Below are 23,873 nucleotides of genomic sequence, written 5' to 3' on the forward strand. Positions count from 1 at the left end.
AAACCTTTAAACGCCAGGCAAAAATGTTCCTTTTAAATCAGGATTTGATTGACATCCTATGCCCTTTTAAAATGTGTTGGGTGAGGGGATATTGGGTAGTTGTTATTGTTGTTTTTATTTTGATTATGTACTTTGTGGTTTCATATTCTGATTTTATTCTGTGAACCACCCTGAGCCCTGCATGTATAGCGTGGAAGAAGAAGAAGAAGAAGAAGAAGAAGAAGAAGAAGAAGAAGAAGAAGAAGAAGAAGAAGAAGAAGAAGAAGAAGAAGAAGAAGGACTAATTGCAGGAAAGTAATCCACACTTTAGATCAAGGAAACCCACTATTTCAATGATACAGAAAAAAATGTGACCTAAAGAGGAAGCTGTTGCTGATTAGCCATAACACCATAAAATGCAAGGCCCAAACTCCAATGCAGATTTTGTACCTCTTTTTGTATTCTAGAACTAAAAAGTAGGAGAAAAGCTTTAGCTGGAGCTCTGAATCATTACTGCCATTTCATAATAAAAAATCTTACAATTGATCTTACAATAAACTGTAAAATGTATCAGGTATTAAATTCAAAACAAACATGGAGGCGAAGTGAAACCTTGTGTGAAGTAGGATGGGGGAAGAGGAAGAGACATAGTGTTCCCACTTCAACTATCTGTTTAGTAAAGCAATGTCACTATTTACAGTCTTTTACTGCACAAGAGTTACAATAATTCTCAGCCTGACAATATTTACACATATTTCTGTGACACAAAGAATAGTTTTACCTAATTTTTTATATCAGCACTGCAATACGCTGGTTTATGTCACCTGAACAATACAAATCTCCACACTATGGAATACTTACAGTTGATTTGGTTTGTGCCAAGTATTCTGCTTCCATTTTACTTAGTCGTGCATTTGTATCCTCCAGCAATTCCTGGATGTTTTCCGTGTGTTTTTTCTGAAGGTCAAACTTCTCCTTTTCCATTTCAGCCACGGCATTATGGAGCTATACGCAAACACACACAAAAATTTGGATAGCATTCAGTAGCTCCTATCCTAAAATGGCTGTGGTTTATAAAAAGGCAATGGTATTATTTTTAAAAAAATAGAAATATTATTTCCATATCAATATCTTCCTACATTTATAGTGAATCCAGAAAAAAAGATTACCCTTTTCTCCCATTCATTGTTCAAGGAATCTGTACTTTGCTCACACAACTTCTTTAGTTCTGCAATTTGCTTTTCCTTTGCTTCTCTAACAACTTGTGACTCACGGACAAGCGTCTGAACTGTCAGAAAAGAGAAATATAAAAGAAGAAAATGCAATACATGAGAAAATGGGCCTTTCTGATATTACATCTGGCAACGGATATAATCAGATGAGTGTTCCAGCTGACCTCACTTTGTTTAAAAGCGGCATTTCATTTTAATGTGCGGAACCTGTCTTTGATTACATTTCTAAAAAAACCTTGAATGATAAATTAGTTTGCCTCCAATTTATTTCTGGATAAGTGTGATCATAAAACGTTATCAATGTTTTGAATACAAAGGGTGGTCAGGTTCCAAAGAACTACAGATGGTGACCATTTTAGACACGTTCAATTGACGCGTGATTGCCGATGTGCAGATCCTTTTGAACCTGGATGAGGGCAGAATGGGGACAGGATAAGGGCAGGGCTTAATGGGATGGGGACATTTATGCATGCTGTGTGGAAGCGCTGGTGCTGGGAACGGAACCTCCACACCAAATGGTCACCTTCTCTACTCTAATTGTACAGAATTCAGTAGATAGGTCTACCAAGATTTTGTTTGTTTCTCATCTGATTAATGGACTACGCTGCCATATTGTTGTTTTTTTAATCCCAAATTGCAAAAGTGATTTGTCATAGGATATGGGGGCTGGTACTGGGGTGGTGAAGAAGGGGTGCCCATCATTAAACCCATTGGGTTGGTAGAACAGTCCTGGGCCAAATAATGTCACTTTAGAAAACCAAGCCAAACACTTGAGCAAAGCTCATGGTGCTCAAATGCTTCTAACAGCAAAACAATTAAGACTCTTCAAATGTATTCAAATTAATTCTATGCAGGTTCAAAGGTATACTCTCCAAATGAGACAGTAATTCCCAACAGTAGCTGTTGACCAGCACGCCAGCAGACCCATCCTGCTTCCTTTTATAAGGGATGCTGAGAAGATCTAACCAAAGAAAACAGGGACACTCTTTTTTGTTCTGTAGCAATCCATGGCAAAGTTAGTCTGAGGAGCAATTTCTGACAAAGTCCTGAATATTTGCCTCTAGTTAGAGAAGGTGAAAATTAATAAGTTCAGAGTACTTCGTTTATGCTTCATCACCTTTTTTTTCAAGCTTTCGAATGGTCTCTTCAGCTTCACTCTGCTTAGTTTTGTACAAGGTCTTCAGTACCTCAGTTTCATTATTCTTTCTGTCCAAAATCTATAGGAAAAATCACCAGTGCTTAGTAAATCTATGAGGCTAAGTATATACAGAAAAGACTACAATCAGAATACAGTATAGTATCAGCAAGAACCAAGATAAATTTGGTATATTAAAAGAAACTCAATGAAGTGTGTATTTCTCACACACTTAATAAGGATTTGTGAATTTAGAAAGTATTTAGAGGAACTAAACAAAGGATGAATTCAGCTGGTCAAAACAGCACAAAACTTTTTAAAAGACTCGTACAGTTTTAGTGTAAATGTCCTTTGTGAAAGGAACTGAAAAAGAGGGGGAAACGTTACACAAAAGACTGATTTTGAGAAGATTTATTTTCCCCAAGGCATCAACATCCCTTTGCAATCATATAAAGAATTTTGAAGTCTAACAAGTTCTGAAAGAGAACTCTAAAATGCAAGTGTAAGTATTATTGCTAAATGCTCTGTTTAATCCTTTGGGATCCCAGCAAGAAAAGAAAAGAATGTTCATGAACACAGTGAAGAAAACATTCAAGATGAAATGTTTTCTTTACAAAAGAACTCGGTATTCAGTCTGCAAACAAAATAATAATAATAAAAGGATTATTCTTTACTTTAGAATACCATAGGACATCTCATCTGGAGACCCTGCTGCGTCAGTCAAAACAAAACTACTAGTTTCAAAGGAAAAGCAAGGGCAATATTTTTGTTTTAAACCTTCCCAGAATACAGGGCTGTACATATTTATGATTATTAACCAGCTTAAACTTTTCAGTGAATTTCCCAAATCCTGGGATAATTCTCACCGCCATATTCTCTGGCCACAATCTCACTTTGTTAAAAATATATTCTATTCCCTTTATACTCACCCAATATTTAGTGGTACTCGCAATTCTGAATAGTATAGAAATGTATGTTTTTTTGCCCTATGCCTTTCGTACTGGGCTGAATATACATACCCAAACTACTATGGCTCCTACAGGCCTAGACAATGGTCTACTTCCATTGATTGTAACAATAAAACTTGGTTATTTGCAAAACTGCCAGCACTCCACTGTACCACATGTGGTCATGAAATACCACAGGATATCCCACAAATTTATAAAATAATGTTCTGCCTCACTGTCATTCAGTTCATGACACACAGACATTTCCTATTCACTCTCAGCAATGCATAAAATTAAATGAAGCAAGGCATTACTTTCACCCATACTGTGAATCTGGAATACAAATATATAGTAATGTTACAGGCTAGAGGCAAAAAGTCCATTAGCTCTTCTTTTAATCTCTTACTATGCTCAAAGCAATTAGGACCACTTTTTTTGAGAGGAGTTGAGGGGAAACTGCTTCCCAACCATCTCCAAATCCCATCACCTTTTGCCACCGATCTTGACAACATATCTTTCAGTTTTCTTATGCTCCAAACAAAATAAAAAATTTCTTCCAGTAGCACCTTAGAGACCAACTAAGTTTGTCATTGGTGTGAGCTTTCGTGTGCATGCACACTTCTTCAGATACTTATGCTGTTATTTTCTTTCTCAGTTTGGCTGACATACTAGAGAGACCTGGCCAGGATTCATGACTGTACTCCTTGTTGAGGTCTCCATCAGCAGATTCACTTCATCTTCAACCACCCAGGACATTCACTCACCCCAGGCTCAGTTCAGAGTGAACTTTAACTGAGAAATTATATTGCCTCTGACACCAATCCTAACATTATTGTTTAAGAGGATGTGGTTTCACTCTGGCCACCTTTGGGAGCTGTTGGTGCCTTGGGTTGACCAACCTCCCATTCCATGTTATTCTTTCAAAACTCTTACATCCTCTCATATTCAGCACCTAGACACAGTGGCAAGAGCAAATTTTAAAAATATGTACATTACCAAATATTACAGTCCTTTTGAGGAATCTTTGATGTTTTATACTTTGGGGTCAAACAATGTTATCATTAGTACATATGAATTTCTACCCTGCCTTTCTACAAAGGTACACAACACAATTTACACAAAATCAACACAGTATAAGAAAAATCCCCAAACAGCATAGCCTTAAAACAAAGCAAACAAGCATGAAAAACCAGCATTCACCAAGTCTTTTGACAGATTTTCAGTTTTCTTCTTCTTTATTCTTTGGCGATCACTCATAGCCGAGTAAGATTGTCTTCCATAAACGTGATTTTAACAATGGGTCCATAAGTGACTGTGGAGGCCAATTCTGGATCCACACATCCTTCCACAGTGGGGACATTGGTTTCCAGGTGGGAGTTGATCACGGTGTGGATTTGCCAAGCATGCCTTCCTCTTAGCACGTTTCTCCCTTGCGTCCTGAGATCGAGTTTCTTCAAAGCCCATGTCACCTTTGGTAAAGGCTGTTCTCCAACTGGAGCGCTCACAGGCCAGTGTTTCCCAGTTGTCAGTGTTTATACTACATTTTTTAATATTTGCCTTGAGACAGTCTTTAAAGCTCTTTTGCTGACCACCAGCATTACGCTTTCCATTTTTAAGTTCGGAATAGAGTGGTTGCTTTGGAAGACAATAATTAGGCATCTGCACAACATGACCAGTCCAATGAAGTTGATGTTGAAGAATCATTGTTTCAACACTGGTGATCTTTGCTTCTTCCAGTACACTGATATTAGTTCGCCGGTCTTCCCAAGTGATGTGTAAAAAAAATTGGAGACACCGTTGATGGAATCTTTCTAGGAGTTGGCGATGGCATTTATAAGTGGTCCATGTTTCACAAGCATATAGTAAGGTTGGTAGTACAATAGCTTTGTAAACAAGCACTTTGGTTTTCCTGCTAATGTCCCGGTCCTCAAACACTCTGCACTTCAATCGAGAGAAAGCCGCACTCGCAGAGCTCCAGCGAGTAGATTTTCAGTAGTGCTATCCCCTCTGAGTTATTACAACAAATTAACTTCTATTATTACCCTGCTATTACCCTGCAAGATACTCAGTCCTACAGCATGCATTTTGTGTATTTAATTTATTCAGAAAGTTTATACCCCACTTTTCACCACATCTGGGTCTCAAAACAGCTTACAAAAATAAAATATACAATGCACAAAATGTAAACATAAATTAAAACACTGGAGAAGAAAACATCAAAACAGCATTCACACCGCAAAGGCCTCCTGAAATAAAACCATTTTTATCTTGCATGTGAAAGTGAGTAAGGAACAGCACCTGCCTAATTTCCAATGGGATGAAGCTCCACAGAGTTGGGTGCACTACACTGAAGGAAGAACTCCTTGTTGACATGAGTGTCCTGGGTTTGAATTGTTCAGAGCTTTGTACACTACTAGTATGAGAACCTTGAACCTGGTCTGCTAGCAGATGGGAAGTCAGTACAGATCTTTTAACACTTGTGTAATGAGCTGGTCCAGTCTAGCTGCAGTATTCCACGCTAGCTCAAGCTTCAGACTACCCAAGGGCAGTCACAGATAAAGCATATAATCCAGTCTTGAGATTACTAATGCATGGAACACAGTGACCAGGCCTGTTTCTATCCAAGAGCAGCTGTAGCTGGCATACCAGCCAAAGCTGATACAGTGGCACCTCTGGTTAAGAACGTAATTCGTTCTGGAGGTCCGTTCTTAACCTGAAACTTTTCTTAACCACTTTAGCTAATGGGGCCTCCCGCTGCAGCCACGCCGCCAACGTTCGATTTCTGTTCTTATCCTGAAGCAAAGTTCTTCACCCGAGGTACTATTTCTGGGTTAGCAGAGTCTGTAACCTGAAGCGTTTGTAACCCAAGGTACCACTGTACAAAACACTGCTAACCACCGAGGACTCCTATACAGTGGTACCTCAGGTTACAGATGCTTCAGGTTACAGACTCCGCTAACCCAGAAATAGTACTTCGGGTTAAGAACTTTGCTTCAGGATGAGAAAAGAAATTGCGTGGCGGCGGCGCGTGGCGGCGGCGGAAGACCCCATTAGCTAAAGTAGTACCTCAAGTTAAGAACAGTTTCAGGTTAAGAACAGACCTCCAGAACGAATTAAGTTCTTAACCCGAGGTACCAGTGTACCTCAAGTGACAAATATGGTGCCCTAAAATATGTCCCTTCTCCTTCAGAGGGTCCCATAAGAGAATCACTCCATAACCCATAGAAAACATGAGGTTAGATGAAGAGGTGCATGGGCATTAAAAATTATGGCAGTGGTACTACTCCATTAACTGTTATGCAGGGACTAGTGGAAGACAGCCTGCAGCACCATGCAAGCCCTTGTGCCAGCATGCATCTTGAGATGCTGAGCAAAACCTCACACAAGGGACTGCGCAATGCCTTCCACAAATGGAAGCACACTTCTGGATTTCAGTTCGTGGAAAATCCTTCTTTATGTGGCAGCGGCCTTCTGCTCATGGAGCGTTGTAAGATCAAATGCATTCAGAGTGGAAATACTCTGAACTGTAGCTTATACTAGGCAGAAGTTATTTGGATGTTAAGCCATATTAAACTAAACTGTGTTTGGCATTATGTGCTCTTTGCAAACTCTTCTAAATAAATAAATAAAAATTAACTCCCTCAGACCTTCTGATGTAAATCTAGTAGTAAACACAAGACTTCTTGGTAATTGGAAGGTTTCACAGAGCCAATGGAATGCCTATTAACAAAATGAGAAATGTTTCCAACAACCAAATGCTATTACCAATGTAGGATCTGGCATGGGATTAACTAGTTTGGAGATAACCTGCTCTCTTGTACCACCACTGGGACCAACTTCTGTTCTGGCAAATACAAAGAAATAGCCACAAGCCGTATCTACTGAAATCTACCTCCGTGGTTGCCAAAGCTTTTGCCACAGCTCTTTAGAAAGCAGGCTTCAAGGCATTTGCAGAATCTCTCTCACATGCACCACCACAAGGTTACAGTAGCAAAATACAGGGTTTTAGGAGTGTTCAAATTTTCGTGTTTGTGCGCAACCAAACACATATGTGCATTTTTCCATATAAGTGGAACTGCCTACCAAGGCCAAGTAGTTTGTAATCCTACTAACACGATCAGTGCAAGCTACAATGCTGCATCCAAAAATTCTTATTATTCCAATATACAAAATCCCATTCAAATCAGTTTTCAAGCGTTTCACATGGCCAATGGAATCCTATTTTAAAGCCAAATACTGGATAAACTGCCTAAGGAAAAGCTTTACTTTTATTATTTCCTTGCACACTACAATGTCATATACAATCATCATTCAAACCTTTTCCACAATATACTATACCTTCTGAACATCTCCATCATGCTTCTGCTGTAATTTAAGCTTTTCTTCTTGAATTCTAGCTTCCATTAGTTTGGATTTCATCTCCAACTGCAAATGGAAAATTTAAATATATTGATCAGTTTCAAGAGAAACAAAATAATATTTATTTTTTTACCAACCTCCAAAATAAGCTCAATATTGTAAAAGTTAAAGTAACTCATTTTATTTAAACAAATAAATATCAATCTGCTGAAAATGGTTTCAGCTGAAGTTAGACAAGTAGAAATAGCCTTTTTCAACAACAAACTGTTTTCTACTTGCAAGTGCCCATATATTGGTCTCAATTTGCATAAGAGAAGTCAATTCCCAACTTTGTCTTATTGCACCTGCAATAGCATCCCAACTGCTCCCTGCCTTCCTACAGTTCTTGCAAAATAAAAATAAAAATGCAAACCAAAAAAAGGTGCAAAACAATGATAGGAAAACTGATCAATGGATAATTTAAACTGAAACCTGCAAATACAAATATATTTTATTTGAATAAAAGGATTCTGGATATGAAAAATATCCAACGCCTTCAAATAATCCTGCCTTGTCTTTTGCTAATTCTGTCCATATTGTCTACAAACATACTCTAAATAAATGCAAGATGCTTGTAAATGCAAATACTAGAATATAATTATAAAAGGATGTTGGGCACTGAAGTTAACACTGAAAAATAATTGCTGAAAACAAAATGCAACAAGCAATCAAATGAAGGCAAAAAGAGCACTATAATACAGAGAGAACTCTTTAAAAGGGGGGCGTTCAGCCAGTGTAAGCCAACAATAATGTATGTGCTTTGGCAAGACTGTATCTCTTCTATTTTATATTGCCCAAGAATTTAATAGTTTATATTAAAGGGATTCTGAAACTGGTCTTCTACATTTTCTCAGTTGCAATCAGTTTACCATAGCCATAAGTGAGAAATGCCACTTTTTTTATAGGAGTTTACAACATATCTTCTTGAAGTGTGTTTTAAAATTAAACAGGGAACAGATGGATACCATGAAACACCCAGGAGGCAGAAGGAACAATCTTAGACATCAGGTTGCTGGACCAAGGTGAACAAGCAGCCTGGGGAGCTTGCAGCATGCTAATAAGGTGTTAAGTGCCTACAGGTATGGGCAGTAGTGGGGTGGTGGTCCAGCCAGGGCTGCTAGAAAAGTGAGGCATCCTGGAGACAGGCCTAATATGTCACAAGGTGTTTTATTATTTTATTTATTTATTTATTTATTTATTTATTTATTTATACCCCGCCCATCTGGCTGGGTTTCCCCCGCCACTCTGGGGGGCTTCCAACAAATACCAAAATACATTAAAATATCACAGATTAAAAACTTCCCTAAACAGGGCTGCCTTTAGGTGTTTTCTAAATGTCAGGTAGTTGTTTATCTCCTTGACCTCCGATGGAAGGGCCTTCCACAGGGCGGGCGCCACTACCGAGAAGGCCCTCTGCCTGGTTCCCTGTAGCTTTGCTTCTCACAGTGAGGGAACCGCCAGAAGGCCCTCGGCGCTGGATCCCAGTGAACAATGGGGGCTGAACAATGGGGGTGGGGACGCTCCTTCAGGTATATAGGACCGAGGCCGTTTAGGGCCTTAAAGGTCAGCACCAACACTTTGAATTGTGCTCAGAAATGTACATGATAGGTCACCACAAGCCAGCAGTGTGATCTGATGAGGCATGACCCAGTGCACCATCTCAGGTGCTACACTCCAGATAACCCCATACCATGCCTGTCAATGGAAGGAAGGGGAAACCATTATCTGCTGAGGTCCCAGAGGCTGTAGGAACCTGCATCTGGGTGGACCGTCACAGCTTGCATCTACCACCACTGTTGGGGATCTCCATGGCCCCAAGTTCTGAGGCCCCAACGTAGCTATACTCAATCTATGACCCAGCTCCCCTGCCAGTAGAAATTCAAGAAATCTATCTTCCACCCAGTTTGTGGGTACTGGGAGCACTATGAGGCTGCCAGTGCAGATCTGCTTAAAGTAGCTGTCTTACTACAAAAGAATTTCAGAAATAGACTGGAAAGAGAAGTTGCTGAATTACAACTTATCACCAAGCTCAAAACCATGGAGGGACCTGGTTTGAACAGAGATATCGGATTCTTATCTCATTATACATGATAAGCGACCTTCAGCCATCTCAACCCTTGCTTTTTCATGCAAAACCATTTGCAGTCTTTTCGGTCATCAACAGCTATCAGTCAGTCAATCACCCACTTCCACCACCCTTCTGAGTGATCCCCCCCTCCCCTCCCCATCCCCACCCCCTCCCCACCCCTTCTCTACATAAGTGCCTGGGGACTCCTATTTCACTGTATCTGAAGAAGTGTGCATGCACACGAAAGCTCATACCAAAATAAAAACTTAGTTGGTCTTTAAGGTGCTACTGAAGGAATTTTTTTTTATTTTACTTCGACCCAGACCAACACGGCTACCTACCTGTAACTGGTGCTCTCTGTTTGTGGGAGCAGGTACAGAAGCCCAGAAAGGTTGATGTTTTATCGTGTTTTTAATATTCTGTTGGTAGCTGCCAAGAGTGGCTGGGGAAACCCAGCCAGATGGGTACGGTATAAATAATAATTTATTTATTTATTTATTTATTTATTTATTTATTTATTTATTATTCCCTGATGTAGTGGCATTCTACTAGCATTCAGGGAATAGACCCCCCCACAGTCACTACATTGCCCCACCCCAAACAGCTACATTGCCCCACCTACATTGCAACAGTCACTACATTGCCCCACCCCAAACAGCTACATTGCCCCACCTACATTGCAACAGTCACTACATTGCCCCACCCCAAACAGCTACTTTGAATGATGGTGTGAAATTCCAGGGACATACTGTGTGGTTTCAAGACACTCCCCCAATTAACCCCAGGTCTTCCCAGCACACAGCCTCATCTATCAAGAACAAGCAGCTTTAAAGTGAAGTGAATTCTTGCACAGCAATTTTTAATGTAGGTTTCTAAAAATCACTTTAGACCAGGGATGGGAAACATTTCTTAATCAATGGCTGCATTCCCTGCTGCGGGCCAACATGCCAACAGAACAAATAGTGAATAGGTCAGCTCCTTTTTCTCACTCTCTATCCTCCTCCTTTTCTCTGTCCCTCCTCCCTGTTTTTTCTCCTCTTTGCCGCTCACATGAAATTCGGCTGAAGTCCTCGTGGAATTAAGCCAACGTCCATAAATGTCCCTTGAGCTACAAGATCCATATATGTCCCACAAGAAGGGAATACGCGGCACCTAACAACTTCAGTTTATATTTTCTGAGATGACAATGGCCACCTTCTTCATATATTATAAGGCAGCATGACTCAGAACAAAGTTTTGGCTCAAGGAAAGTAACCATGAGAAAGGTCTCAAACATTTCATGTTCCCTGTGTGAAGGTACAGGAGAAAGAAATTAACTCACTACTATTGTCCGGGGAGGAAATTAAAAGCACATACCAAAACAAAAAAACAAAAAAAGCCTGCAGCTCATTTAGGCTTTCTCCAAATAAAGCTAAGGCTTAATTTAAGGTTTGAAATTCAGTACAGACTGGCCTTAACTTTTCCACCATAAATCACTGTAGAAACACAGAGGAATGTAGAACTGATATCACAAAACGCAAGGTGGTTGCATTTGCAGGTGCAAGTGATCGATAATCCAATTTAAGGAATGTGTCTCTAAAAGTGAGGCTCCCTTTGAAGTTAAGAATGCGGTGAAGTTAGGCTGGTTAATTATATTGTGATTATTAGTCTAACAAATAAATCCAGTTTATGATCAACCAGTTTATGATCATTTTAGTTTCTTACTATATAGCTGACACATAGTAAGCTTTGTCAGCTCCTCTTGCTTAATGGCCTAGTGCCAAACACAGGCAAATACATTTCCAAAATAGGTTCAAAAGAATATTATGATACTCCTATGTCTTATTTCAGAATGAAAAACAATGAAGCTATTGGCAGATTAATCATGATAAAAGCAGCAACTGTTCCTGGCAAAACTGTTGATAAAAATAGAAAACGGTAATAATGTTTTAGATTATTATGTGTATTCTTCCCATACTGAAATGTTTGCAAGTGCAAAATTTTTATCATTGCCACAGCTCATTCCTTTGTGTTTCTGTCATTGTTTATGCTCTTTACAAAGAACTATGAAGAAATTAAGCCTTACGGGCATGTAAACACTACTGATGTCAAACATCTGTTCTTTCCCTATAATTAAAGCTATTGAGAGTGATACCAATGAAATGGATTTTATGTGCTCACTCACACACACTTTGCTTCTTTTTAAATAAAACAACATTTTTTTAAAAAAAATCAACAACTTGTTTTTGGATTTTCATAATATCCTGCTTGCTTAAGCTTTGGACTGAACATTAAACCACTTATTTCAAAATAGTTTCATTTAGTTTGTAGTGTTACCAGACACTTTTTCTGCTCATGTGACTACCAAACTAGTCCCAAAACCATGAGCAGAACTGAAACTACAGTTATTTAGTTCAATCCTAGTGGTAACTCCATTCAAGGCATGGTGGGAATGGACTTCCACACTGGACAAAGTTTTACCAATTCCTTTCCAGGCCAGCTGTTACCCAAATATCTGGACCTGACGACTCTTACCACACAAAGACCATACCTTATCACCAGGACTACTTTTCCGGCTCCATGGGTCAGATTCTTATCAAGGTCTGTCTCACGGGCCAAAGTTGATGTCAAAATCCCTTTCACTCCCATTGGAACAAGAATGGTCTTAAAAGGAAAGTGGGAAGAAGCCTTTGGGAGTCTCCTTTAAGCCAAATCTCACTACAGTCTCTAAGAGGGAGGGGGAACCACCGAAGCTTTTGCAAGAATTTGCACGTCCCTCTCCCCTTTAAGATTGCAGTAAGATCCGGCCTATTAACAGGAAAGTGAGCATAAGCCTTTGGAGCTCTTTGAAATCACAGGAATATCTGACTGAAAAGGGACTGGAACATCCCCCTCTTCCTTTTTTGCACTGAGTTTGAGATGGAACGAGCTTGCTGGCGTACCAAATGGTTTCCTGAGCCCAGTACGAAGAAGGATTCCCCCCTCTCCTAACGGGGGCATGGAGATCCTGCTTCGTGCACCTGAACTCAGCAAGATCTCTCTCCCTTTGTATCATCTAATGTGAAGGGGGAGATAGCCTGCTTAGCACTGGGTTCCTGCTTTGTGGAGCGCTTCAAAGGCTCCTGACAACCAGCTGGTTGGTGGGTGCTTTGGGAGCTGGATAAAGCAGTTTTGGGCTTACAGTCCTCCAGACTCCAGCGTTTCAGTCAAGCCCTGCCCTTACCAATATGGCATCAGGTGTAGGTGGGCGGCAATGTAAGTGGCCTAGTGGGGAAGCTCTCAGGCCTCAGGGAATACTACACCCAGTGCTATTTTTTTAGAAAAAGAGGTGCCAGAACTCACAGTGAGCACCTCCCTTGTTCTCTTATAATGGCAATAGCGTCCTCCTGACAGGAGCCAGAACTGAGTTACAGTGAGTTCCTGCTGGGGAAAAAAGCCCTGCCTATCACCCTGTGAAAGGTTTAAGGCAGTCTTGAACACAAAGAATAAATGATTTTTAAACACAATTTAAAATAGACACCACAAACTCAGGGAATGATGTCCCTATGGTAAATGTTATTATTCTGAAATAGAGCACAGAAGCAGAAATAGTCATTGAAGTGCTAATGTCAGTGGTCAACTTTGTTATTGTTGAGTTTGAGACTGGCACAATGAAAAGAACCTTTGTTAGCCAGGCGATGCAATATGATATTCATTAGTATGAAATATTCTTCTTAAAAGGGGGGACTCCTGTGACATGATGAATGAAATGATAAATATTGAGTTGAACGGAACCATATTATTAGGGTGTTGCCATAGCTAAGTATAAATTCCTGAAGGCGTTACAACTTCTCACATGGACTTGATACTGGTCTGCAAATTTTGAATTCATAGCAAAGAGTCACATGCACAATATCTTGCTTTAGAGGAACTTATTTGGAGGTTTATATCAACAAATTCTCACATATAACATTGGCCAGGGGTCATTTGCCACTTTTAGAGAAAGCACTTAAGTTACAGATAAATTCTTGAGGTTGTAAAACTGTTACATGGGTCACAGCTTTCAAAAAAGAAAAAGAAAAAAAAGAAAGCAGTCAAACGACCAGTGGCATGCTTCTTGATTAAACAACAAGTTTAATGTTAATTGGAATGAAATAAAAGTAGCTAAAACACAAAATATTACGTAAAGCAGCTTGCATATGTTAGATTGGTCACAATGGAATTACCCAACAATGGCACCTTTAGTAAGCTTGTTTATTAAGGATTTGGTGGTAATTTATTGATGCTTTGCTGAAGAAGTAAACAATGCAATTTCTTTTATTCAAAATTTACTGCAGTTTAAGAGGAAGCAGCCTGAATGAAGGAAAAAAAACAGCCTTCCTTTACATTTGCCATTTAATTTCCACAGAGAAGCAACACTTTAAATTCCTATGAGTGTTGGTTTTGAAAACTTAAAAATTTACATCTTTTTGTACTTCAAAATTAAAAATTTAGAACTATTACCTATTCATTATTAATATAAATGTCTGTTTGGAGAGTTTTCAAAAAGAAAATGCCACCTAAGATTTCATGCTTCTAATGTTTTATGTATGTCAACCCTGGGGAAAAAATATTTTAAACTAAAGGTTTATATTCCCAAGAAGTCTGCACTCCCCCATCCACAATCCTTCCTTCCATAAAGTCACTTTGCCAATAACACTTTTCAAACAGATTACCCCAGATGAAGATGCTAAATCCCATGTTATGCACTTTACTCAGGAATGGTCCAGGTCTGCAGTTTTTGTTTTTTGATTGGTCTGAATGTCTCCTCATCAACAGATATAAACTATAATTCACTGTCATTTTAATAGGTTTCCCATGCCCTGGAAATTAAGAAATAAATTTGAAGAATCCATACCTGTTCCCACCTGTCCAAACAATGTCTAACCCTCTACTAAGCCAACATGGTGACTTCCATAGATTGTTGGGAGTACAGTTCCCAATCCATCAACCTTGTCCTGAATAGCCAATTGCCCACAATGATGTGAGTTGAAGTCCAACATTATCTGAAGTGCACCACATTGGCTACCGCTCCCCTGCTGTTTCTGTCTCTCCATACAACCTGCCTTATGATATCCAAACCTTTTACCTTTTCACTATCACATTAAAGGATGGCAACAATGGCGACCAAACTGTCCCTTGGAAACAGCAGCACAATACTTTCTACCTATGTTGAAAACACTGGGTGGAACTCAGAAGAGTAAAGTGGGTTGTGTTTGTGTAGACTGAGGTCCACTTATGCAAAAGGATCCCCCTTCCCCCTAAACTTGTTCTGGGGGCTCCCTTGACCTTCCAGGGCAGATTTAGGGGGCACATAGGAGAGGATAGGCAGAAAAAGTCCCAATGTGAGAGTGGATCACATTCCTCTCCTCTTACAACCTAGATGGGAGGGTGTGTTTCTGACATGGAGTCCTGGAGACAGGTTGGGAATGCTACTGAGTATATTTTTATTATTACCACCACTTATTTATTAACTGCCTTCTAAACAGCTTTCTCAAGCTCAAGGTGCTGTACATTGAAGATAATTCAGAACAGTTCAAAAGAACTAAAACCAGCAAATACATTTAAAATGAAACTAAAAACATATAAGGCAGACACTTATGGTGAAGACACAGCTAGGAAAGCCTGTCGGAACAAAAATATCTTCAGTTGCTTCCAGATAGTGGGCACCTGTTGCATCTCCACAGAACAGGAGCAGCCAAACTAAAATCCCTCTACCAAGTTGCTACGAAAGCAGGCCTCTGAGGCCTTTGGAACTTGCAGGAGAAACTCTCCCACAGATCACAGATCACATACCCAACACCCTGCTGCCCAATGGCCTTGCTGAGGTATTCTGTGGGCTTGTGTTGTAGAAAGCAAAGACTATGGTCCTGGACAATTTCAATATGCATGTAGAGGACCCCTCCTTCCCTTCTCAATTGGATAGCTCAGGTAGTCATCAGACCAATGCACAGTTTAGGGCATACCCTTGACTTGGTCTCTGCTCCAAGTAGGGAGAGGGGAGGTCTTGATATGGGAAGGGTAACCCTACAGTTGTAGTGTTTAATGTGGTGGTCTTACATCAACTGATAACAGGTGATTTGTGACTTTCTTCTGGAGTTGGGGGGGGGGGGAATTCACAGTAAGACTTGCAATATCTGTCCGGCCATGTGAGCTACCAAGATTCAAATTTGAAGGTAGAAAGAGGTGAGATATTTCAGCTGCAAATGCTACTTTGATGCACTAGGATTCTAGTTCTAAATCGGAAAGATATCTAAAGATTTCCCCCCAGAAGCATACACTGCTTAAGTTTCCACAAAGGTAACAGCAAAGTCCATCACTCAGCAAGAAATATTCAGAGGATCAAAGCACAGTCAAAGCCTGATTTGCCCTATGGTCATAAAGCACCCTTGATGTAATGAAAGTAATACTTAGTCAGTACTTTCACCTAACATGCAATTATTCAACCACAAGATGGCATTACACTGTGTATAAATAACTATGAAGTATCCAGAACATGAAATTGGTTCATTCTTATATTTGTACCACAGTGCTAGAACAGCCAGGAACTTATCTTTCAAAAATATTTAATTTTTTTCATTAGTGAGACTAAGAAAAAACAGAAAAGCTTTATCTTTGCTTAGCAAAAGTTTCATTAAAAATTATACATTTCTTTATTCCTTACTTCCAGGGGGGATATTAGAGAATTTTAAAGTTGCAATCCAAAATATGACAAGATGGAATGGAATGGAAGCCTTAAAATTAAACAGGAACACTAAAAGGCTCTAAAACCCCACAGTTTGCACCAACTAAATCAATTGTTTGAAAGCTGTTTATAACTACTAAAATAATACTGGCATTATACTGCCAGACTTGTTTTCTATTCCATACAAGTTAAAAAACCAATTTCCAGAAATATGTCTGGTTTCATGTTGTTCAGAATGTAAATAAGAACTTTACTCCCTTCTTTTTATGGGTGGGTGGCATTCAGAATGGGTGGAATTCAAAGTGAACTTTCCTGTTTCTCAAAATGAACCACTTCTACCATCTGTTCTCAGTTGTTCTAGAGCTGTTGAAAACCAGTATGCTCTTGCTGGTTTCTTCTTTCCTGGCTTATTTGAACCCCTGGTTTTTAATTGATGACAGTCATCCAACAGTTGAATTGATGTCAAAAGTACACAAAAAAGAGCTAATAAAATCTGCTGGTTGGTAACTTTCATATTTTCAGAGATCTATCACTGAAGAAGGCCATATGTTTGCTGTTAGGGGGTAAAAACAGGTGCAGGAATGGTTTATGAACAAAGGGGAAAGGTTAAAAGCAAAGAGCCAGTTATCCCATTTAACCCAGTCCATTTTGATGCCAATCAGTTTCTATTCTGAAAAAGGGCTATATTTAGAACTATTCCATTTGAATAAAGTTTCATCTTTGAGTACACTTTTGTACTATAAAGCAAAAGGTCTTTGTTATTACTGAGTTTACACCAAAAAGCAATACCACAACTGTATTTTCTTTAAACCTGCTAGCTTTTTGCAGATACAAAGAAAAGTTAACAAGAACAAAAAGAAATGTAGGGAGCTAGATAATATAATTAAAAGAATGGAAACTTCCTCTTTTGAACTACAAAATACTTTGCAATCTCTATTTCCTCTGTATTCTTAACTGTGACATAGGTTAGTAATATTCCCATATACCAGTCACAATGGCTGGGTAGTTTTGATTTTCCTAACGTAACCCAGCAAAGACTATGGCTGTGTAGGGATTTATTTATTTTTAAGTCTTTCATTCCAGACCCCTCTCGCTGCTTATTGTACATTTTGACCTTCACAGCCAGTCATTTCACAGTTAGTCACTGTACAGCAGAGGTGGGAAACCGTTTTGGCCCAGTGAGTATGATCTTTATCTCTCTCACCCCAGTGAGAGGTGGGTAGGACCACTCACGTGTCAATCACCTGACGCCATCTTGATGTCAAGTGGGCATGTGGGTTGTTCCGCCCACCTCTCAATGTTGGCCTGCCAATGTGGGGGGGGGGAGAAAATACTGCACAAAGCTTGGGCATGGCAGCCATTTCTCGGTACACGTAAACTGACCAAGACTGAATTCCTCCCTCAACAGGGTTCAGGCATTTCCTAGTAGGACTGAGCTTCCTGCACATCAGCTTGTTGCGTGGGGGCGTTCAATCTTGTGTTCTGTAATCACATCTCTACCTGCCTCATACTCATGATGTTGCATGTGATGTCAATGTGCAACAATAGTTCAATGTACAGCAATCAAGAGATCCTGGTCTGGACAATAGAGAATTTGTTCTGAGCCATGCCATGGTTACAGCATCAAAATAAATATTAACGTGCTTCAAGCAGAAAATATTTATTCTGAGATTCTGCACTGTGACAAATGAGATGCAGTTGTTACAAGAAATTATTGATCCTAGCTTCAAGGAATGCAGGACATCACAAAGTTATCAAACTGAAGAGAGCAACACATTTATAGGTGAACTTCTTGTATACAAGATGAACGTATTTTAGTCACAAATGTTCCTTCCCAAGCCCAAGTTCATTATGAATCCGTTCAGAATTCCAAATGTACGTACAGAAAAACACTGCCATCTCTTCAGCAGAAAAGTTGAGCTCAACTCTGCATAGTAAGTATTGACACTTTGGGGTGGGACAGGCAGAAGGTAAACCACAATACATTCACCATGGGACTGCTTACTACGTATGTCTGTTCATTTTTAGCTAGGTTGCCATTTAGTCACATCTTAAACTACATACCAAAGCATGTTGTATTTGCAAGCTTCTTATAGAAACCACACACTAAAATACATGTGAGCTATCGTCAGACAACAAAAAATAACTCAGGGTGTGGAAGAGACACAAAACCACAACAAATTTAAGAATAATCTTAAGATACAGTATATGAACAGGTTCAGGAGAGGTTCCTTCCTTTAAATGTACACATGTGGTAGAATCTGGATGTTTATTTCAATACCAAGATGTCATCTCAGAAAATAAAGATTCCATTACATGTATGGCAAAGACATCAAAAGGGAGCAGTCACTTTTAATTATTCTATATAATATATTCCAAAAGGGAGCAAGTACCAGAATAGCAGCCACCAGCAAGAACAACATAGACTCAAAACTATAAAAAAACCACCCCCAAATGGAACAACTTGCTATTATACTTTTAAAAAAAAGGTTGCATTCCCTGAATTAATCTATGAAAACACTGGCTGCAATCCTGTAGAGTTACACATAATTAAGTTCTATCGACTTCTGTAGAACTTATGAATATATAACCATGTGTCATGTTGCAGTTTTAAAGAAAACCACAGAAGTCCAAGAGCAGGTTATATTAACTTCGGTATAAAATGAGTTATTTGCCAAGTTTCTGTTCTTTAATATTCAAGTACGACTTTCTGTTCATTAGTTCTACAGATAACCAAGGGCACTATTTCTTTAACGCAATCAGGCTCTGTTCAAATAGTGGCCAGGATCCAAAGACTTTCTTGTGCCTTTTCTTTGAAAACCAGATTACTAAATCACAAATTGGTTTTCCTGGAAGAAAGCGATTACCTGAATCCATTTCTATCAGGTTCCACAGCCTCACTTTGGTGATAAAATTGCCTTGGTGCCCTAGTGGATATTCTGGCCTGGGAGATGGAATCCTTCTGAAGCACCTCACCAGGATGGACTGGGGTCATTGGGTTTAAACCATAGCTGCCAAGTTATCCCTTATTTTAAGGGATTTTCCCTTATGCTGAATAGGCTTCCTCGCGAGAAAAGGGAAAACTTGGCAGCTATGGTTTAAACTAAGGTTACTACCTGTAGATTTTTTTCAATGAATCTGGGGACACTTTTCAACTTCAATGGATTTTGCCAGGGGACTGATTTGGTAAATCCAGGGACTGTCCCTGGGAAACGGGGACGTCTGGTAACCTTAGTTTAAACGGTTCCAGTATTTACTGGAAGAAGATCTAGCATCCTCTCAAAAAGTATTTGCTTGAATGCTGTAAGGACACTCTGGTAGAGCATGGGAGGTGGGGCAGAAGGCTATAGAGGGAATCCATAAAAATGGCCTCCCCTCCCTTTCAATGATCATCACCAACCTGTAGCAAATAGGAGCCTGAGATTGAAGGTGGCTGTTCTGAAGCATCATTTATCATATTTAAAGGGCTTGCTGTATTTCACTTCTAGCACTGTGCCTGTCATCCAAAGAAGCTTCTTGAACTTTACTCATAGGAACCCTGGATCCAACCCTTTGTTTTTCATATTTTTACTGCTTTCACAGGCATTCACACATTCACACACAAAAAAGAGACTGTTAGCCCGATAAGTAATATATATATATATACATTACCTCCTTTTCAAACATGCGGGAAAATGTCTGTTCCTCTTGAGAAGTATTGTGCTTCCTCATATCTATCCTGGGTGACATCTATTGAAAAAATTAAAAAGTCAACTTCGCATTGCCTTTGGGGCAATTGTAGCCTAGAAATTATTACAAAGCAAAATAGAAAAATGCAACCTACCAGTGACAATGGTATAGGTTTCTCACGTAAATATCTGGGATTTTCAAGCTGAAAGAGAGGCATTGCAAGAGGTTATATACATAGATCTTTCCGATTATGTTGTTAATATTCAAAGATGGCATTCAGAAAAAAGGTGAGTTCCAAGATGCCTAGTTTAATAGAAATGTCCTCATTTAGAAGAAAGTCATATCCTAAAGATCACAAAATGGATTCAAACTTACTGGCTGAGTAAGTCACAACCCCTCAGATAAACTACCTCACAGGATAGTTGTAACATTAACTCCCTGCCTGAGGCCCTCGAGGGGTGAGATCCAAAAGCAACAAAAGTTTTAAAAGGTTTGACGTGAGTAAAAGTACACGGTGTCTCCCTGACATTCATTTATATTCCTTCTTTCTTCCAAGGACCTCAAGGTTATATTGATGGCCCCCTTTTTATCCCCACAACAATCAAGATCAAATAAAGTCCTGCTTCTTTCCTCCATACTGCTGTAACCATTTGGTTTTGAAATACTAGTGATTTTGGACTGAAGATAGCCTTCCTTTCGATTCAGGCCAGCAATTGAGGCAATGGAATGTGCACATTTTTAAAGGGATGTTGTGAGGGATTAACATATTTTCTTATGTGCTTATTTATTTTCAAATTCTGTATCTTGCATTTTGGGCAGGAGGAGAGTTTACTCAAGGCAAAAATATAGCTCTGTTTTTAGATAAAACTTCAACTACTTAGATAAACCTTCAAGGACTTGTTCCTACCACCACTCAGCTGTCCTGTCCAACAAATTACAGTGTCTCCCATTTAGCCAATGTAGATGAATAGCACAGTAAAATTTAGTTCCATCAAACAAGGATCACCTGAAGGCCATTTTAAAGCTTAGCATGAAAACAGGTCTTTATCTGACAATATTGTAATGTTGTAGGTGGGACCCATCTTTGGTTTCATTATATTGTATAGCACTTTGGCTTGAAAATACTTTATAAAACTTTGAATATAATATATAGTCTTAAACATCTTCCTGCCTGCTTTCCCTTTATGAAGACAGAACCAAATCCAATGAGTATTCTATAGAAATTGATTAACACGGGATTAAGTATTCAGGACATATATTTTTTCATATCCCCATCCCTCATATAAAAGGCACTTAATTTCTTTAAAAGTTTTCATTTTTTAAAATGAAGTATGCAAATAAACATGCAGCTATTAATGGAAATGAAAACTGACAGCTGCTTTGCATATTTTATTTGGCATGAAATGCAATAAACTAGTTCTAAAATAAAGTAAGGCTATAAGTGGGAAAGGTAAACATCACTTGTTTACAAATGAACAGAATGTGGCTGAGTGGTTCCTTTACACAAAGTCTTGCATTTTCCAGTTTAGAGAGAGAGAGGGAGCAGCACTTTGAAATTAAATGCTCCTCCAGTCCACAAGCTTATGGATTACATTCACTCAAACTGATCTGCAAACCACACTGTGTCTGAATGCTCATTCCTTTCCAGCTACTCATCCTCACAATTTCTCATTTCCCCAGTAATGCTATAGTAAAAAAGGCTGTCAAAATAAGTATCACCCATTTTTTTTTAAAAAAAAGTGGCACACAAGCAAACATAAAATATGTTAAGTTCCAAAAAAATACAAACAGAAGCATATTTGCCAAATTGTGGGAAATGGCTGTTTTTGCACCCTATTGAAGTATTCTGAGATGCAAAGACTTGGGTGGAAAGATTTAATGTAAAAGGTTTAAGATTCATTAATCTTCCCATTACTTATGCTACAGGCTAGACAAGCAACATATTACAACTGAATATTCGCAATAATGTTATATATGTAATATATATTCATGCACACATATGCACATAAAAATGGTTTTTTATGTATTTTGCTTGAGGAGCTGCACCCCAGCTCACTCTGCTTGCCAACCCCACTGTCATTCTCCCATTAACCCCCTAACACTTCCCCTTCTCACCCCATGCAACTACTAAGCTCATTATTCACCTTTCCAACCCCATTTCTGAAGCCACTTCTACTGTGCAACCCTGCTTTGTACCCATTTTTATCTTTACCCCATGACCACGCCTGCCTCCCACTCTCAGTTCCTTTTATGCAGCTCCTCTTGCAAACAATTCATCCCCATGGTAACCTCCTGCATCTTCCTCCCCTCACACATTGCAACTACTAAGCACCTGATTCACTTTCCTCTCAAATATGAAGCCACTATCCCCTCCTACCGTACTCCTTTTTTGCACCCCAATTTTCACCTTCTCCTCCCACATTTTTCCAGCACTCTCTTGCACACAGTCCACCCCATTTATATGCCTTTGTCCTCTCCTATTCTGCAGCCCCCTTAGCACATAGCCCATGATGTTGTTTATTGCTGTATCAGCCAGTTTGTTGGGTCAGTAGAGAAAGCTAGGTTCAGCTGGTGGATGTTGTACATATATGATTGTTAACAAATTATGTTCTAAATTACTACACTGAATCTGGAACTATACGTTGAAGACAATACACAGCACCAAGAGTGAAATACATTGTGTGAAGGCGCTATGGTGTATTTCAGTGTTTCTCAACCACTGTTCCGTGGCACACTAGTGTGCCGCGAGACGCTGGCTGGTGTGCCGCGACGTGCGGCGACGAGAAGGGCGTTTTGCATTGTCACGTGCCTGGCGGCCGCCAATAAACAACACTGACCCGCCGGAAAGCAATATTTCTCCTCCTCTTTCCCAAAGCTCAGTGCAAACGAGCCTGGCGGCTGCCAATACACAGCGCTAACCCGCCGGAAAGCAATATTTGGCAAGTGTTTCTTACAGTCATAATTATAATATAGGGCGGCACAGAGTTAAATTTTTTAACTTTTTTAATGGTGGTGTGCCTCGTGATTTTTTTCACGGAACAAGTGTGCCGTGGCCCAAAAAAGGTTGAGAAACACTGGTGTATTTGAGGGCTTTGTATCCTTTATCCCACTCACATGTAGCAGCTGAGGAATAGAAGAGGGAGACGTTTGAGTACAGTGAGAAGGGAGGTGCACTGAAAGGGAAAAAATGGCTGTTACAAACAACAGATGTTCTAGTAAAGTAGGGATAGAGAAACACTGAGAGGTTGTTTTTCAAGAAAATAAGCAAACAATTTAAAAAAGAGAAGTGATAACACACACAAAATTAACACAGCAGAGCCTTTCCAAACTCCCTTCTTGCTGTACTCAAACCTTGTTTTAAACTGCCACCTAGGACCTGTGTCACTTCCTACTTGCTCTATTCAAATCCCTGCCATTGTTAAAATTGACACTTTTCCCTGTGTGTCTCTCCATCCCTGCTTTATTTAAACCTCTGTCATTCCTTATAATGACTAATTTTGAGTTGAATCCAGACTTAGGCATGCTTAGAGAAAACCCTTTGAAATGAACAGGAAATTCACAACTAACTTAAGCCACATGGATTTCTACAAGTCTGTTCTAAAAAGTCTGGATCCACACACTGGTTCAGTATTTGAGTGGGGAGTAATTGTTTCCCTGTTGACTGGTGTCAAGAAGATGTTGTGCATGTTGTACACATACAGCACAGACAGATTCGTTTACATACAAATTGAACTGGCAAGTAGGCCAAACAGGATTGGTGAAG

General features: G+C 39.5%; 1 protein-coding gene across 6 annotated transcripts in view; it reads right to left on the minus strand.

Moving 5' to 3' along the window:
* Positions 1 to 23,873, minus strand: part of CEP112 (centrosomal protein 112) — a 196,765-nt gene that overhangs the window by 148,271 nt on the left and 24,621 nt on the right. For all 6 annotated transcript variants that reach the window (XR_004691856.2, XM_035104028.2, XM_060271977.1 and 3 more), the window contains exons 7-12: positions 20,265 to 20,312; positions 20,093 to 20,170; positions 7,632 to 7,718; positions 2,329 to 2,428; positions 1,149 to 1,267; positions 841 to 984 (exon numbers count right to left, since the gene is read on the minus strand). Coding sequence is in view for 5 of the 6 variants with exons in the window: in XM_035104028.2 (XP_034959919.1) it covers positions 841 to 984; positions 1,149 to 1,267; positions 2,329 to 2,428; positions 7,632 to 7,718; positions 20,093 to 20,170; positions 20,265 to 20,312 (576 nt within the window). In the remaining variant the exon portion in view is untranslated. The remainder of the gene's footprint in view (positions 1 to 840; positions 985 to 1,148; positions 1,268 to 2,328; positions 2,429 to 7,631; positions 7,719 to 20,092; positions 20,171 to 20,264; positions 20,313 to 23,873) is intronic.

Source organism: Zootoca vivipara, chromosome 2, assembly GCF_963506605.1.
Source record: "Zootoca vivipara chromosome 2, rZooViv1.1, whole genome shotgun sequence".
Lineage (NCBI taxonomy): Eukaryota > Metazoa > Chordata > Lepidosauria > Squamata > Lacertidae > Zootoca > Zootoca vivipara.